The 15,498-nt window shown below is 39.0% G+C and overlaps 1 protein-coding gene across 1 annotated transcript; it reads right to left on the bottom strand.

The window, feature by feature from the left end:
* Positions 1 to 674: 674 nt before the first annotated feature.
* On the bottom strand, positions 675 to 13,652 carry akirin1 (akirin 1). Its single transcript, XM_085291424.1, has 5 exons — positions 13,263 to 13,652; positions 4,120 to 4,266; positions 2,509 to 2,637; positions 1,319 to 1,390; positions 675 to 1,224 (listed from the first exon to the last, which is right to left on the bottom strand). The coding sequence occupies exons 1-5, from the start codon at positions 13,465 to 13,467 to the stop codon at positions 1,214 to 1,216; spliced, it is 564 nt and encodes a 187-aa protein (XP_085147550.1). The 5' UTR covers positions 13,468 to 13,652; the 3' UTR covers positions 675 to 1,213.
* Positions 13,653 to 15,498: the final 1,846 nt, after the last annotated feature.

Below are 15,498 nucleotides of genomic sequence, written 5' to 3'. Positions count from 1 at the left end.
GGTTGTAGTTCTCCCAATCTACCACAGGGGGGTGCTACAGCACGCAAATAAGGCTAATAGACGGGATTATTTTTAGAATCAACGATTACAGTAGATAAGACACCAGTTGTGAACAAGTCTTAATGGCCATACAGTTCCCATTTGAACAAGTCATCAGCTCCGAGATTTCAACATAAATAGGTTTTATTATTATTATGCATGGATGAACTCATGTTAGAGGTCTTTTGCTAAATTCATCAATTATACTCCATTAATCACAGCTCATCTGTATTTTTCTGTACAAAATGTCAGAAAATTCAAAAGCAAAAGCAATAAAATTCAAATTTTGTCATTTATCTACATTTAATTATAACCCTTGTTTTGTTTTTGGAAGACAAGCCAAACCGTAGATTAAAAAACAAAAACAAAAAAAACCCCAGCAGTATTCTTCAGGATGATAATTTCCAATAACCTGTTTTAGGTTAAAATGATGTTCAACATAATTTTACTCAAAGTTTATTCATTTAGGTGTGCAAAGAAATACATTTGAGATACAAAAAAAAAAAAAAAAAAGCATATTTTATGGTCAACATGTCACAAAAGAGCAACTATTACTGACCTTATGATGAGATGTTGTGGCTTAATGTGCACATTAATATAAATATGGAGCTTTAAAGAAACACCCAGACAACATGTTTTAGTCACAGAACTTTTATTTTTTTCAAAAGGGAGAAAAATCCACATTTTGGGTAAGTTTTGTGAGGAGGGAGGTTGGGAAAGGGGGGACAGTAAAGTGGGACAAGGTGAGAAGCAGGAGCCAGTAGATACAGCTGCTGGAAGGTTATACAGAACGGTCACAAGCCAATAAGCTTTTTCTACAGCGCTGGCAAGAGATTCAACAAACATCTGCTTTAGTGAGGAAGTCCAGAAAAGCATATTTTAAAAAAAATAAAAGAGAAGGGGAAAGAAAAAAAACAAACAAACAACAAAACAAACAAAAGATAGCGGGCTTCATACAGATTTTCTCTCAGACTTTTCTAAGTTTGGCCAGCAGCAATAATTTTGAAGTAAGAAACCAACTTCTGGATTAAAAAGTGGATAAATCATGGCACCCAAACAGTTTGAGAAGGGACGAGGGGGCGGTGTTAGGGAAATAAAATGTAAATCAACTGGAAGGAGGCAGTAGAAGAGCAGCCATCTTATTAGAGGAAGCCGGGATCACACGGATGTGAGCTCAGGACACATCTGAAATACAAAATAGTTGTTATTTTAAGAGAGGCAGTTCTTTTTAACTGAGAACAGACTTAAAAACAAAGTAAATAAAGATAACAGTACTCACAACTAGCAGGTCGAGCTCCGTATCTTCGCATTATCTGGTCTTGTGTGAATTTTACAAAAGATTCATATTGTTCTGAAAAGAGAAGAGGATGGAGGTGAGGGTGTGTGCCACATTCTGCAAACATCAAATGGGTGGAGGAACGAGTCTTCATTTTCATTAAGCTAAGTACCTGAAAACTGATTCACAATCACATTTCCAGGTCTTTTAATAAAAACTGTCCATAATAAAGCATCAGTAGAACTACTAAACCTCACCGACACCGTTTTAATCAGTGTACCTCTGCTACAATCGGCTCCCTGTAGTTATGTGGAGGAGGAAAAGTCAACTTTAGAGCAGCGCAGATAACCATTACTTTAAGTTATACTCAATGGAAGGACAAAAATATCAGTAAAGTACAAACGGTTTGGCTCAGACCACAAATAGCTGCTAACAACGACATTGCCACTTTCCTAGAACTGACAGCAAGCCAGTACAAACGTAGCAACCAAGAACCCAGAGTGACGTTAAAGCAGAGTGTTTGCTGACCCCTGCAACACTGTTCTGTGTGGCTTTCGGCCTCGATAGAGCAAAGACCCTGTGTGTTCTCATTAGCACAGGCATTTGTGTTAGTGTGAGGGGCTGCACACTATGTGATAATGCACCTGGGGCCATGTCACAGAGCAATGCAAAAGTAAAGACAAGCTTAACAAGTTTTCGTTTACAGGAAGAAAAGAAGTAACGTACTTTTGTGTGCAACAGTCAACACTGCTTTTAATAAACATAATGTGTGATATGTAGCAGATCGTCTCACTTCCTGTATACAACAAGCCCAAGCTGGAATTTGGAAGTTTATAAACCCTCCAAACACTCAGGCCTGAGTCAAAACAGAGAGCGCACTTTTTTTTTTATTAAATTAACCGTTTTAAAGCAGACATACTCAAATGAATGCAGATTTGCTTTTGTTGCCAAAAGACATTTTATATCCTCTTTATGTCTTTGTTCCCTCCAGCTGTTATAAAATATTCATCTTGGGATTTAATAGCACATTTAAACTCCCAGGAAGCTACACACTGTAAACGCTTAGTCGTGAAAATCTGAGAAATACTAAAGACGAATGCTTGTCACACTGACTGTACATCATCCCCGGAATATAAAGGGCACTGTTCATATTAGAGTTGTTTCAATTTTATTATTAAGGAGGATTTTTTTACCTGCAAGTTTTGTATTAAGGATCTGTTCGTACTCCTCCCGGATCTTCTCCTCGTGGTCTTTGAGCAGGCGCTCACACAGGTAGCTCACCTGCCTCAGCGTAAACGAAGGCTGGTCCTTCCTTGAGGCACCTGAGGAAAAAAGCAAAACAAATCAGATCAGCTATAAATAAGGCAGAATCACATCTATGGTGCAATACCCAGTCATGGGCAGAAACATCCTCTCTAAGCTAATAGCTGCTCAGCTGGCTGCAGAATTACAGCTCTGTGTCCTCTCTCACCTCAGAAAGACCAGGAGGGTCATGCAACACTAATGCTGCCTCTTTCTGAGTCTCCCCAGCGTCTCTGCCAGGCTCAAACTGGAGCCGGCTTTAGCTCGGTGATTCATTACAAAGTGGTCTTTGAGGTCTGCTATGAGCCAGATAGACTAAAATGTTTGTAAGTCACAGTGGAGGATGGCAGAGTGGGGATGAAGGTTAAAACAGTGGCCTCGCAGACAGAAAGAGGCCAGGTTAGTAACAGTGCAGTCATTGTGATCTACGAGGTCGTCCTGCATAGAGTCACACAGCACACAGACCCAAAGCCCTGAGGCTTGGATTACACGCAGCCACTGGGATTTTTTTTTTTTTTTTTTTTTTACTTTATGCACCAAACTGATAATGTAACCACTGCTGAATGGAACAACTTGAAACAATGCCTGTAATTCCATCACATCTGATGCATTGCATCACATAAAATAGCAGTGGGCCAATTTTTTTTTATGGAAGCCACATCAAGCTGCACAAAGCAGACGAGGAGGGGAAGAAGTCAACTCTTTTAGTGAATCTGATCTATGAGCTTCAGATTTAATTCTATTTTATTGTATTTGTATAGTGCAAAGTCACAAGGGTCTTTTTCCTCCTGACCATGTAATAACATGACAGGTCTCTTTAAATTATGTATGTATTTAAATAATCTAATGTTAATCTAAAAAAATTTTTCCAACTGAAACACATACGTTACAGTCAACAGCACTTGGATAATATGCCCATGATGCATGTATTCTCTGTGTTCACCCAAACTTTTATCGTATCTAGTGGATAAGAGTGACTCACCAGCAGCAGGTTAGATTTGGGACAGAAGTAAAGTTATGTCAAAGGGTGATGATGATGGCGATCAACAATGATCAACGTGGCGCTGATAGAAACTGTCTAAACTGGCAAGCTATCTTATTTCACCAATGATAAAGTATATTATTGACAATGATATTAATTAAGTCCATCTTCCCCTCTATAAAACATCCACATATAACAAACACTTGCAACACTGAGGTATCTTGGCATGCATGGCTACATGTAAAGAAGCTCATGCCCTGACTCCTGTATGCTTTCAAATTGGCGTGTTTCTATGCAACAACAGGAGCACGGAGCAAGTCACCCAGCCCCACGCAGAAGTCAACATCTCTCATCAACACTTCGAAACAGTTTATCTGCCTTTCTTGAAATTGTGCAGTGAGTGTGTTGTGCAGTTGTGTGTTTTATTTATTTATTTATTTGTCTTTATGCTTACCAGAAAGGGGGAAAAAAAAGGAAAAAAATGCATGGTGCAGAAAACCAAGTTTATTACGTCTCCTACCTGGTGGGGAGCTGGGAGCATTGAGAGAGGAGCTGGGGCTGGGGGCATCACTGGAGCTACAGGCCTCAGTCTGGTTGAAGGCCCCTTCCAGTTGCCGCCGCCTCTGGATCCTGCTGTACTCCTGACGGAGGTTCTGGAAGATTTGCTCTGCGGGGGGCAAACAGGAAACAAGAAAAACAGGATTAAAAACTTACTCACACATGCTCCCAACACTGAGACATTTGATCGTAGAAATGATGGTCAGTGTAAATTATCTAGAAGTATTTGATGCAAACTTTAAATGTCCACATTTAAATAGCAGAATAAGCCAACTTTTGTTTTTCGCACATAGATTTGTTCCAGGAAAAAACCCTGCTTATTTTCATTAATCTGTTCTGTTGTTAAATTCAAGATCAACCACAAAGCAAAGTTAATATAATCCAGCAAAAAAACAAAGAAAAAACAAAAGAAAAAAACCCAGGAGAAAAAAACAAAAACAAACACTTTCCATGTGTTCTCTGTTAGCCAATATAGGCTAAAATATTGACAGAAGGAACAGATGTGCACTAGATTGACATTAATAACATGACTAACACAGCTGTAACACATACACAGCCAAACAAGGTCTTTTTTGGTTTTTAAATCTTATGACTATCATTTTCACTTCTCTTTCATACAGTTTCCATAATAGCAGTGTGTGAAGCCAAGTTACAACTAGTGCAAATGCTCAGACCTAAACAGCAACAGAAATCACTTCTTTACCAAGGTACCCAACCATTGTCCTTCTATAGTCTGTTTAGCAGTTTTTGTGAAAATGCAGTACAAAGTGATTAGTATTGTTGTACAAGCTGCATGAGTCATGCATTTTTAGCCTAAGAGAAACATAAGTACAGTAACAGGCCAGCTATATACTGTGCATCTATAAGTCAGTCTTATCAAAAAATATTACTTGGCACTAGGGCTGGGCTATATCATACCGTTCACGGTAATACCGGTGTAATTTTGGGCAACGATAGGAAAATGAAATATCGCGATAGAATATGGGTAAAAAGCGCATGCGCAGTGCCTTTGTTTACATACGCACATTGCGGCGACGCAGAATGAGAAGAGCGAAAGCGGATCATAAAATGAAACTTTTTTTATTTTATTTTTTTATTAGTAATATAAACATACAAACAAAATGCACCATATATTACAGATTCAGAGAACAGATATTTCTTACATATTAGCAACTTTCATACATAGTGAAAATAAAATATAAAGATGGGGTCACATAATTTAACAGGTTATTAACTCACTAAATCAAAATCTCCCATAAAGGAAACAAAAAAAGCAGCCTTTTTCTTTTTAACTAAAGTCAAAGATTTAACCAACAAGTTTAAGTCGTTTTTCCAGTAAGCTTCGTAAAATGAAACGGATGAACCAAAACTGGTTTGTAAAAATGCTGCAGCTTCACTGGTGTGGAACTGGTTTAGCTTTCGTCCGTCAGATACACAACAAAGCACTATTTTTGGTAGCGCATGCTAGCGGGCCGGTATTACCGTATTGTTTGGAAAATACGGCGCACTTAAAATCAATCCTTTGATTTTTCTGAAAGTCGACAGAGCCCCTTATAATCCCGTGTGCCTTATGTATGAACTCTGGTTGTGTTTACTGACCTGGAAACGATTTTATGTGCACGGCGCTCGAAAATCTGTCAAATGTTTCAGTACGACTTTGCTGAGCACCGCTTGATGGATTGTCGGAGCATTACGGCTATCGTAGGCAGAGTGATACGTACTGCGCTTAAACATAATATTACCGTATTGTGTGTGTATAACCTCTTTTTAAGTTTTGTGCATATTACACATGGTTATGCTGAGGATGTGTCGGCCAGTTTCCACTGAAATGCCTTTTGGTTAAACTGTCAGCGAGGAATTTGCACTGTTACATTTTTATATAACTTTAATGCACATAAAAAAACAGCTGCTTGTTTAAGTGAAAATACATTGATGGGTTTTTTTTGCACTAATAAAGTTGTGGAGTTGTAAAGTATTTTGTCTGGTGTCAATTATATTGTCAGTTATATCGTTATCGCAAATTTTTAAATGTATATCGTGATAAATATTTTTGGTCATATCGCCCTGCTCTACTTGGCACCAGTATATTAATGCAAGTAAGAAAAATGTGCTGCTTTTTAAGGTTTACCATCTGACACTTTCAGGTTGTTAGTTGGACAAAATAATCCCAAACACAATACCTCAAGTTCACCTTGACATGAAAGGTAAAAAAGTGTCACACTCTACTAATTCATGGATGTCCATCTCTTCCTTAAGTTGTGTCACAACAAGTAAATTTTGTTCCTGTACAGTATCTAAGAACTTATCGACTAGCACCTTTCCTCAGAATGAAGTCTATGTTAATCTGCTGTCCAGTGTTAAAAACAGCTAATATCATGGCCTGCATGCTCACATAACAAGTGGCGGGGTGGGGTGAGATCTACACAGGGGCCTGAAACTGAGCTGATAACAGAATATAGAGAGAGTAAAGTTTTCTGTAAGTCGAATAAGATAAAGTCTCGACACACTCTGCATCTCTATATGAGGAAAAGTGCCTTGTTTATTTTGGCTGGGGATAGAGTAAGAAGCCATTCTTTCACTTCAACCCACTCATCAATATGCTTGTTTAGACCTGAGGAGACCCAGAGGATTTACTGCGTTCTATACGGTTGTGCGGTGAACTGTTGTCCTCCGAGATGCATCCTCCTGTTGGATGTAGTCGCGCCTCTAAACCCTCTGAGCATAAACACCATCAGACCAATCTAGAAGGCACTTTTTTGTTTAGCGACTAATAAAACATCGTCACTGCAAACAGAACAATGTCATCTTACAGGCAACAGAGGCTCTGCAGCTTCGTATCAGCTGTATGAAGAGAAAAGGGATGTGGGACAATGTTTAAGCAGATCACTGTTTTGATGCCATTTAAAAACCACTGAAGTTGAAGAAGTTTGACAACAAACTGCAGAAACGGCAAAATGCTGAAGCTGTCCTGAAGACAAATCAAACATCAAGTTATATTAGTTGCTGAAAAATAAAGTGTGAAATGAACTAAACATTCAACAACCTGGCAGGGTTTTATGGCGGCCCAAAAGTAAAGGATGTGCTGAAAGGAAAAAACAGAATTAATAATTTTTATCATGGCAAACTTAATTCTTGGAAGCCAAAAGAATAGCTGAAATTATTTTTTTAGCCTTTACTATGAGTTATACCAAGTGCCACTTGGTAGATCTACAGATCTCCACGAACCAGTTTACTAGGGGAAACCTTCCACTTGTAAAGGGAACTCAAACTGACATTTGATCAAACAAAGCCTGCATGAATATGTGTGAGAAGACAAGGCCAGACGCTTAAAGTCAAATGTGTTGAAGAGTTCAAATGGACTGGTTCTTATATAGCACTTTTCTAGTCTACTTCAGCACTCAAAGCTCTTTATACAACACAACTCATTCACCTATTCATACAGACAGTCATATGAGTGCTACTTTTTATATCCAAGTACTTTCTAACATTCACATTGACTGAACATATATGAAGACTGAACTTGGGGTTTAGTACCTTGCCCAAGGATACTCTGGCAAGCAGACTGAAACAGCCAGGGATTGAACCACCAACCTTCCAATTAGCCGATGATCCACTCAACCACAGTCACTCCAAAAACCTTAGCCATTTAATATCATCAATTAAGAGTATCAGTGAGAACACAATCCTCTGAGTGCATGCTTTGTATGCATACAGTATCCACTGATCACTGGTCTTTTCATCTAAATGACAAGTGAAACCCCTCTCCTGCTGTATGTCACTTAAAGCTTTGCCAACTGCCAGTGCCTCAACAGGGTTGCTTGGCAACAATGACCCTGCCACAACTAGACCAAGCAATCAATCACAGAGACTTCCGGAAGCCAGAGCAACACTGTAGAGAAGCTGAAGGGCTAAGCAGTGAATATGCAGAAGATCGGCTAGACATGGACATGGTGGAGAGAAAACAAAGCTGGCTCACTTCATTTTACCCTCCACCCGTAAAGGGCGGTAGGGGAGGTAGGTTTCAAATATCTCGAATGTTGGGAAGTAGGTTGTGATGTAAGATTATACTCTCCACGTCCACGAGTTCACCAGCATCTGCTCAGGTCAGAACCACGTAAATATTATCGCACAGTAAGCACGAGGGTCTGTGCAGATGTCTGTATGCCTGTTTGTTTTTTGTGACTCCACTGACATCCATGTGCCCCAGGTGGTGGACTTCAAAGAAGTCTAACAAGAATGACTACTCTGTCATCAGGTCTCCAGGTAACCATGTCCATAAGAGAGTATTACCAAGGCTTTACTGGTAGGGAGGTTTCTGATGACTAATTAACTAGTCATTTAACATAGAGATCAGACTTTCTAACATCAGACTACTCAACTAATATAAAACACCCAAAGCATTCAAAACACTAATTAGTAAAGTTAAAAAACAAAAGCAGTATTTTGTATGTATTTTTTGAAGCTATCCAAAACCTTTATTTTTCTTGTTAATCATGTTTTAAAAGTTGCTGCACTTTGTGTCACATATAATGTAGAAAACACAATGTGAGATTGGTTGGCAGAGTTTAGCTAAGTAGAAACTAGTTACATGCAATACACTCTCATTGCTTCCATCTCACTCATCATGCCAATAGTTGGCTAGTGCTCTGCCAGTAAAAACAAATGCATTTCCTTGTGTTTGTAGCTCTGAAAACACTAGTATGGAGTTGGCCCCTTCTCCCTGCAATTCAGAAAACATAGGTGCTGTTCAAAATTTAGTAGCTCCAAGTCCAACATCAACAGCTTGGCTGCCTAGTGACGGCAGACACGCCAATTCACAGTATGCAAACAACAACAACCCCAACTACAGCGGGTACTCAGTGCAGTACTACAAATCAGGCTTTTGGATATTCCCAGAACTTTGATATTTTCTTTACTTCAGACTTTGTGAAAAGTCTTAACGACATATAACTACAGCATGTTAAAATGAAAATAATACACTACCAAGATAATGTGGTTTTTTTTATTGTCTATACAATGCATAAAAATAACCTATAATACATTAAAACAAGTAAAGAAGAACAAAAAAAAAAAAGGCAAAAATTCTCTATTTATTCTCTCTTAATATTTAATATTTGCTCTTATAGTCTGCACTACAAGTTGTTTTGATATAGTGACTCTGGTAAGTGAAAATGGTGTGGGGATCTGTTTAAAGCGCCTACATGTTTTGGTAGCAGTGTATCAATGTAATTGAATAAAATCACCATATTGGTACTTTTTCCTACCAATACTAGCCCTTTTATGTCTATGCATTTAGGTCAGTACAGACACTCTGATAAATAGGCTTCATTTAACACCAGTACAGAGTTTACTCCTGCACAGAAACACAATGGCGCCTTAACTACATTCAGACTGTGTTTTGGTGCATAGTCATACCCGAAGACCCATTCTGAGCCAGGAAAGACCCTGATATATTGTCTAATAGTATGCTAAATGTTCTTTTTTATGGTTATCACTTGAACTATGACCTGGGAAGCTTTCTGCCCAACCTATAAATTAACAGTGCCACACAGTTTATCCTTTTAAGTAACGCCTCTCAAGAAAACACTCCGCTCATTTGTCATCTTCGGGAATTTCACAGAAGTACAAGCCCAGACTGGCAGAGGAGAAGAGGTGTCCTATCTACAGTATGAAATGAAATTGCTTAAAGATCCACTGGCAACGTCCAATCCTGTTTTCTTGCCTTCTCGTCTGCACACGAGAGAACCTGACTAGCTGGAAAACATGTGCGGGTAGAGTTGGGTGGGAGGGATGACAGTTGACCTTTCGTTAAATACAAAGCTGCTTTCGCTTAGCACACCACATCAGAAAGGCAGCCTTGCAGAGCTGCTCCCATGGGAGGCCTCTTTCAGGGAAGATGAGCTTAGTATCAGGTATCTGGACTTTGTGTCTCTAAAGCAGGAAAATCTTCATTACTCCAAGCTCCTGAACTCTAATTCTTTTACAACACAGCCACGCTGTAATTACAAAACAAAATAAACAAATCAGCAGAAGAAGAAAAAGACTGTTTTTAACTGCCCCGTCTTCCCTCAAAACGAAAAACACTCCTTCCTGATTCTTTGGCTAGTTTCTGCTAATATTTACAGAGATCAAACACATTTCACAGCAAGCCAACCACCATAAACACCTGTATCTATGAGGAACAGGGCAGCTTCGCCTCATCTCTGACAAATATCATGCACTGCCCCCAGCCTCATCATACAATAATGTGTACAATGAAGCACATTTTTTCCTTACAGTCCAGACAACAGCAACAACAGAGACCCCTTTGTCAGAGATTGCGTCCTAACCAAACCTCAATGAGGTTTAGATCAACATTTTACATACAATTTCAGTATAAACTAATGTAACCCACACAAAGTACTGATGTAGGGCATTAAAAAAACAAACAACCCAAAAAACTGTTTTCTTTGCTCGAACTGACCATGAGGAAGTGTTACTGAAAGTAAATTCATGGTACCTCATTTATGTCCCTTTGCATGAGTCCCCCAAAGTGTTAACATTTTGTTGCGTTTTTATGAGAAACCGGGAGCATGAAAGCTAGCTGAAACTCCATCTTGAATCTTTTCAACAGAAGCTCAAATGTGTGCATTTAACCTTACTGCACAATGAGATTAGTTCTTATTTGATCATTTTTAAACTTGTCCTACCTTTCCACACAAGTCAATTGAATCCCAAGTTGCTGTGCACCATGAATTTATGTTCCATAGCACACGCAACAAGATGATCAGCCCATTCACACTTTGAATTTAGCAATTTGTGACAGATGACAGCAGTTCATTGAAGAAGAATTATAGAAAACACCTTGCATTATTGTTGCACTAATAAGCGCTGCTGCCTGCAAGCAGTAAAATGTTCAGTACATTTTTGCTATACATATAATTATCACAAATTATCACCCAGATGGTTTTCTATAGCTGTGTCCAAAACCAAGGACTGCATCCTCCTGAGGACGCATTTGTAGACCGATTAGGCTGTCCAAATTCGTAGACTCCTCCGAATGCAGCCGACAAATGCGTCGTCCTTTTCCCCGAATTTGAAGGATGGGTTGGGTGTGTCCTTCGTGGCCCACCATATCCCAGAAATCATAGCGCGGCCCAGCCAAACTCCAATTTCCGGCAATGGCGGCCGCTACTAAGTTTTAAAATTACTCTTATTAATCTTTCTGGGTCACAAAATAAACTTAACATATTTTCAGTATTTCAGTATTATTTTCAGTATTATTATTTCAGTATATTACAGTATCTACCCAAGAGGAACTGATAGCAAATGGAGGAAAAGTACCCAAAGGCAGACACAAGTAGAAGTTCTATATTAAGCTTTAGCTCTTATCAGTCATACATATTAAGCCAATCAGGAAGCAAATGTAGGTATTTGCTCACTTGTTTCCAAAACTTTCTATTAGGTCAGACTGAGACATAATCCTGGGGTGTTTAAATTAAAACTGAAAGCTAAATTCCAAAGAGTTGTGTTCAAACAATACTAGACAAACGTGCAGCCCAGCAGGCATACTGTGCAAACTGGGATTAATGTTCTGATGAATACAACCCTGACTAATAGCATATTTCTTTTTTCGAATATCACTCTGTTTTAACATCATCCATGTTGCTGTTCCAAGGAGGAAAAGAAAATGAAAACAGACATGCACACCCACTCAGTAGTTAGGTCAAGTAACACAATCCCAGCAAGAAACAGCAATAATAGCTATAATGATCAAGTCAAATCGTGTTCCAGCTGCTTAATAACTCAAGTAAAAATAATAATTAAGCCTTTTTTTATTAAAACTACTTCATGGAGGAGACAACTGGGCCAACAACAGTGACCTGGTGAATTTGATTTTCTCAGTTCTGGTAATTTTACTTTTTTGTTTTATAGCTAAAACCTTTCTAGAGAGTTCCAAACTGTTCAATAAGGAGTAAAAGCCTTGAATTTCTACATATCAGGAGCAGTTTTTGGGGTTCAGTATTTGCCAAATGATAGGCAAAAAAGAACACTTTATCTGCCTCCTGAGTCACATTTGTGTTTAAATCCAAAAAAATCTAGGGGTTTATAATTGTGTGGTTTTCTGCAAGTTAGAGAGCTAAATTAATCTTGCAATCTTTTTTTTTGGCAGAATTAACCGATTGATTAGGCCTCATGCTGCCATCCTGCCAAATATCACTGACTGGCACATACATTAAGGCTACTTGATGCAGTGGATATACACAAGCAATTAGTCTGGGCCTATTTGTGCACCCCACACACCCATCCAAGACTCACAGTGGATGGAGCTGCATTTTCAAATCAATGGGAGAGTGAAGTACAGGCATAAAGGAAATGAACAATGCCTTCCTCCATGCCTGAGGAGGAAAAGAAATGGTTGTGGTGCATAATGGTAACCCCCACCTCAATACAACACAATTGTGGCACTCTGGCATTGAAACTAAGGAACATTACCCAGGCACCTCCTAATTAATAGTCTGCAATGATGTGGCTGCTGCTGTGATGCCATTTGTCTGCAGGAGAGCCAACGAGCAGGGGTTAAAGAAGAAAGATCTGTTGAGTCCTTTCAGTCCAGTTTTAGTTAAACGAATTAAAGTTTAATGAAATATATTAAATAATTGAACGTGGTAACACGGCTGAAGATTGTCTGAGCAAAGCTTGTAAAAGGGCGTCATGTTTATTCAACTTCCCCTATCGCCATAGACTGTTTGAATTAGCCAAGCGAACAACTCTGGATCTAATTTTTTTTTTTTCACGGACAAAACAAATTTAGCCAATGTAAGCCAGCTCAGCAAAGAATAGGACGAAAACGGAGAGCTGCAGTGACGCCACAAGCCCCATACTTACAGAGTCGCTTCTACTTTTCGGTGCCTATACTGATTCATTATGATTGGTAACGAGATCTGTTCTGGTAAATCAGCGACGACATTCCCTTTTCCTGACGTTAGCTGAGGTAAGCTAACATTTAGCCTCCAACCCCCATTCAAGTAGCTAGCTATCCATTCCACTCCACCCAAACCCCCTCCCCCATGACACCCACCCTGAAAGGGAGAAAAAGCCGTCAAATTTGGTCTAAATCCATACCTGGAGTGAGCCTGTGTTCGCCGCCAGTAGCCGGAGGAGACATCGAATGCGCCGGGCTGTCGACCGCGGGACGGAGGCTGCATCTTTGAGGGGACGGAGTGCTAGAAGTCCCCGGTAGTGGATTGCACCTTCTCCGCTTGGGAGACTGGGGACTGAGGAGGGCCTCAAACTCCATCGACCGCTTTAACGTAGCTCCACAAGCCATTATAGCTAAACAAAACGGAAAATAATAAGCAGGAAGAAAAACGACCCGCAAACGCTGGGCTTTAAACACTCGTGTGTGTGTACGTTTAACGTTCCTCGATTTTCTTCTTCGCCTTTCTTCCGCTCCACAACAACGGATTTTCTTCTCTCAGTAGTAAAGCAACTGCCGACCCTGCCTGCTGAATTTTTAAAACGTCACAAAGCCAGAGCCTACCATTACCGGAAATAGGGGGGTCTTCAAATATTTACAACGAATCTTTCTGTGTTTTTTCGCAGATTTGAAATGTAATTCTTATCCAGAATTGCTTTTGTAATGTCTTGATTAATTCTAACTAGATTAATTTGTCGTTTTCACTTTTTTAATACGGCGCTTCTAGGCTGCGTTTTCCGGCTGTCTTACCCTGTTGTTGATGTTGATGCCGTTCCCTTGAACTTAAATTCAAGGTTCACGAGACGTCTCGCCGTAGAGTTCAGGTAAATTAGGTATTTTAAAAACGGACCCCAAATTTTTTACCGACATATGGAAAAATTTAGATTTAATATTTAGGTTAGGTTTAAATAGGTTTAATAATTAGGTTAAGTAACAGTTTAGAGCATAAATTCTCTACAACTGAGCTTTATTGTCACACACACACACTATCTATCTAAATTTAATCTGCTATGTCTTGCATTCAAACATTTGCGCACAGAGATAGTTTGCTATCTGATCTCTTAAAACACATCAGTGACCAAGCACAGACTCGGCAATAAGTAACCTATCCATGATTGCATTAGTAACTTTGGCAAGACTGAAAGAAAAGGTTTAAAAGGTTTACAAGATAATACTGAGGCCTGCTATGATATGTGGTTTGGAGATGATGGCACTAACAAAAAGACTGGAGGCCGAGCAGAGTTGAAGATACTAAGACTTTCAGTATTGGAAATAAGTATATCAGAGGTATAACATTAGAGAGGCCAGGCTAAGATGGCTTGGATATGTGCAGAGAAGAGATACCGAATATGTATTGGAAAAGGCTGTTGAACATGGAGACAAAAAGAGGAAGACCACAGAGAAAGTTCATGGATGTAGTAAAGGGTGAGATGGAGGCAGATGATGATGACGTAAATCTTTAAAAATGTATTAATTTCCTCCACTGTTGTATTCTTCATTTGTTTATTGTCAAGTTTCCAATCATTGTATTGCATTTTCCTCAACAATATAAGAATTTTATAAATACCACCTGATTGTATAACACTTTCCACCAAATCTTTATAAAATAACTTTATTTGTTTATATATTGCAAGGCTATAACTTTAGACTAGTTTAAAATGAATGTATACATATGATCATCCTTTACATTAAATTTTTGCTAATGATTAAAATTTTAATTTGATTAAATCGATGGCTCCCAACAGTTCCAGTTTTGCTTGGAGTGACAATAAAGCTCATCTTATATCATGTAAAAGAAAATGACCAAGAAATAACCATTTTGTTTTTGCATTCTTTTTTGCAGTTCTCATTTTGTCTTTCCTTTACAGCTGTGTGTTTTCATGCTTCTCTACAACTCACTCCCTTAGAGGTGGGGGTAGGTTTACTTCAGCTTGAGGTAACATCAAAGGAAGGCAGACTTTGATTACCAAGAATTGTAAAACCGATTCGGCTCTTTATAAACGCTTTGGTTTCAGTTAGGCGAAGAATAACAGGCAATTTTTTTTCTCAGCGTTTCAGAAGTCAGATTATGACACGAAATAATCAATCCTAATACTTCCTGAAGTAACCGAGATTATAATTTTTACAGTAATTGTGTAGCCCTACTTTTTGCTGCTGTAGTGAGAAAAATTAAGCCACATACTCGTTCCGTTCACCACCTGCTGCTATTTCTTCTCCAATGCAGTCATGTGCTTTACTGCTAGCTAATTTCACAGATTGTCTTCTGTGGTAGAGAGCGTCCCTTAAGTCATCCTAAAGACAGATACAGAGATGGGCCCACTTTATCAGATTAAAGAAATGTACTTGTGTAATTTGCTTTAAAAAAGATACAAAGAGTCGAGA

The sequence above is a fragment of the Mchenga conophoros genome, linkage group LG11 (assembly GCF_057382185.1).
Source record: "Mchenga conophoros isolate Kocher_MC1m ecotype Shallow Benthic linkage group LG11, M_conophoros_male_GT1.1, whole genome shotgun sequence".
Lineage (NCBI taxonomy): Eukaryota > Metazoa > Chordata > Actinopteri > Cichliformes > Cichlidae > Mchenga > Mchenga conophoros.
This window is presented reverse-complemented; position numbering and strand designations above follow the sequence as displayed.

Bases quoted from the DNA above. Each gene is read 5' to 3' on its own strand.
- akirin1 (XM_085291424.1), bottom strand. From the start codon at position 13,467: ATGGCTTGTGGAGCTACGTTAAAGCGGTCGATGGAGTTTGAGGCCCTC. The intron at 4,267-13,262 runs GTATGGATTTAG...TGCCCCCCGCAG, and splicing joins CGAACACAGGCTCACTCCAG to AGCAAATCTTCCAGAACCTC. The intron at 2,638-4,119 runs GTAGGAGACGTA...TTTTTTCCTCAG, and splicing joins TGCTCCCAGCTCCCCACCAG to GTGCCTCAAGGAAGGACCAG.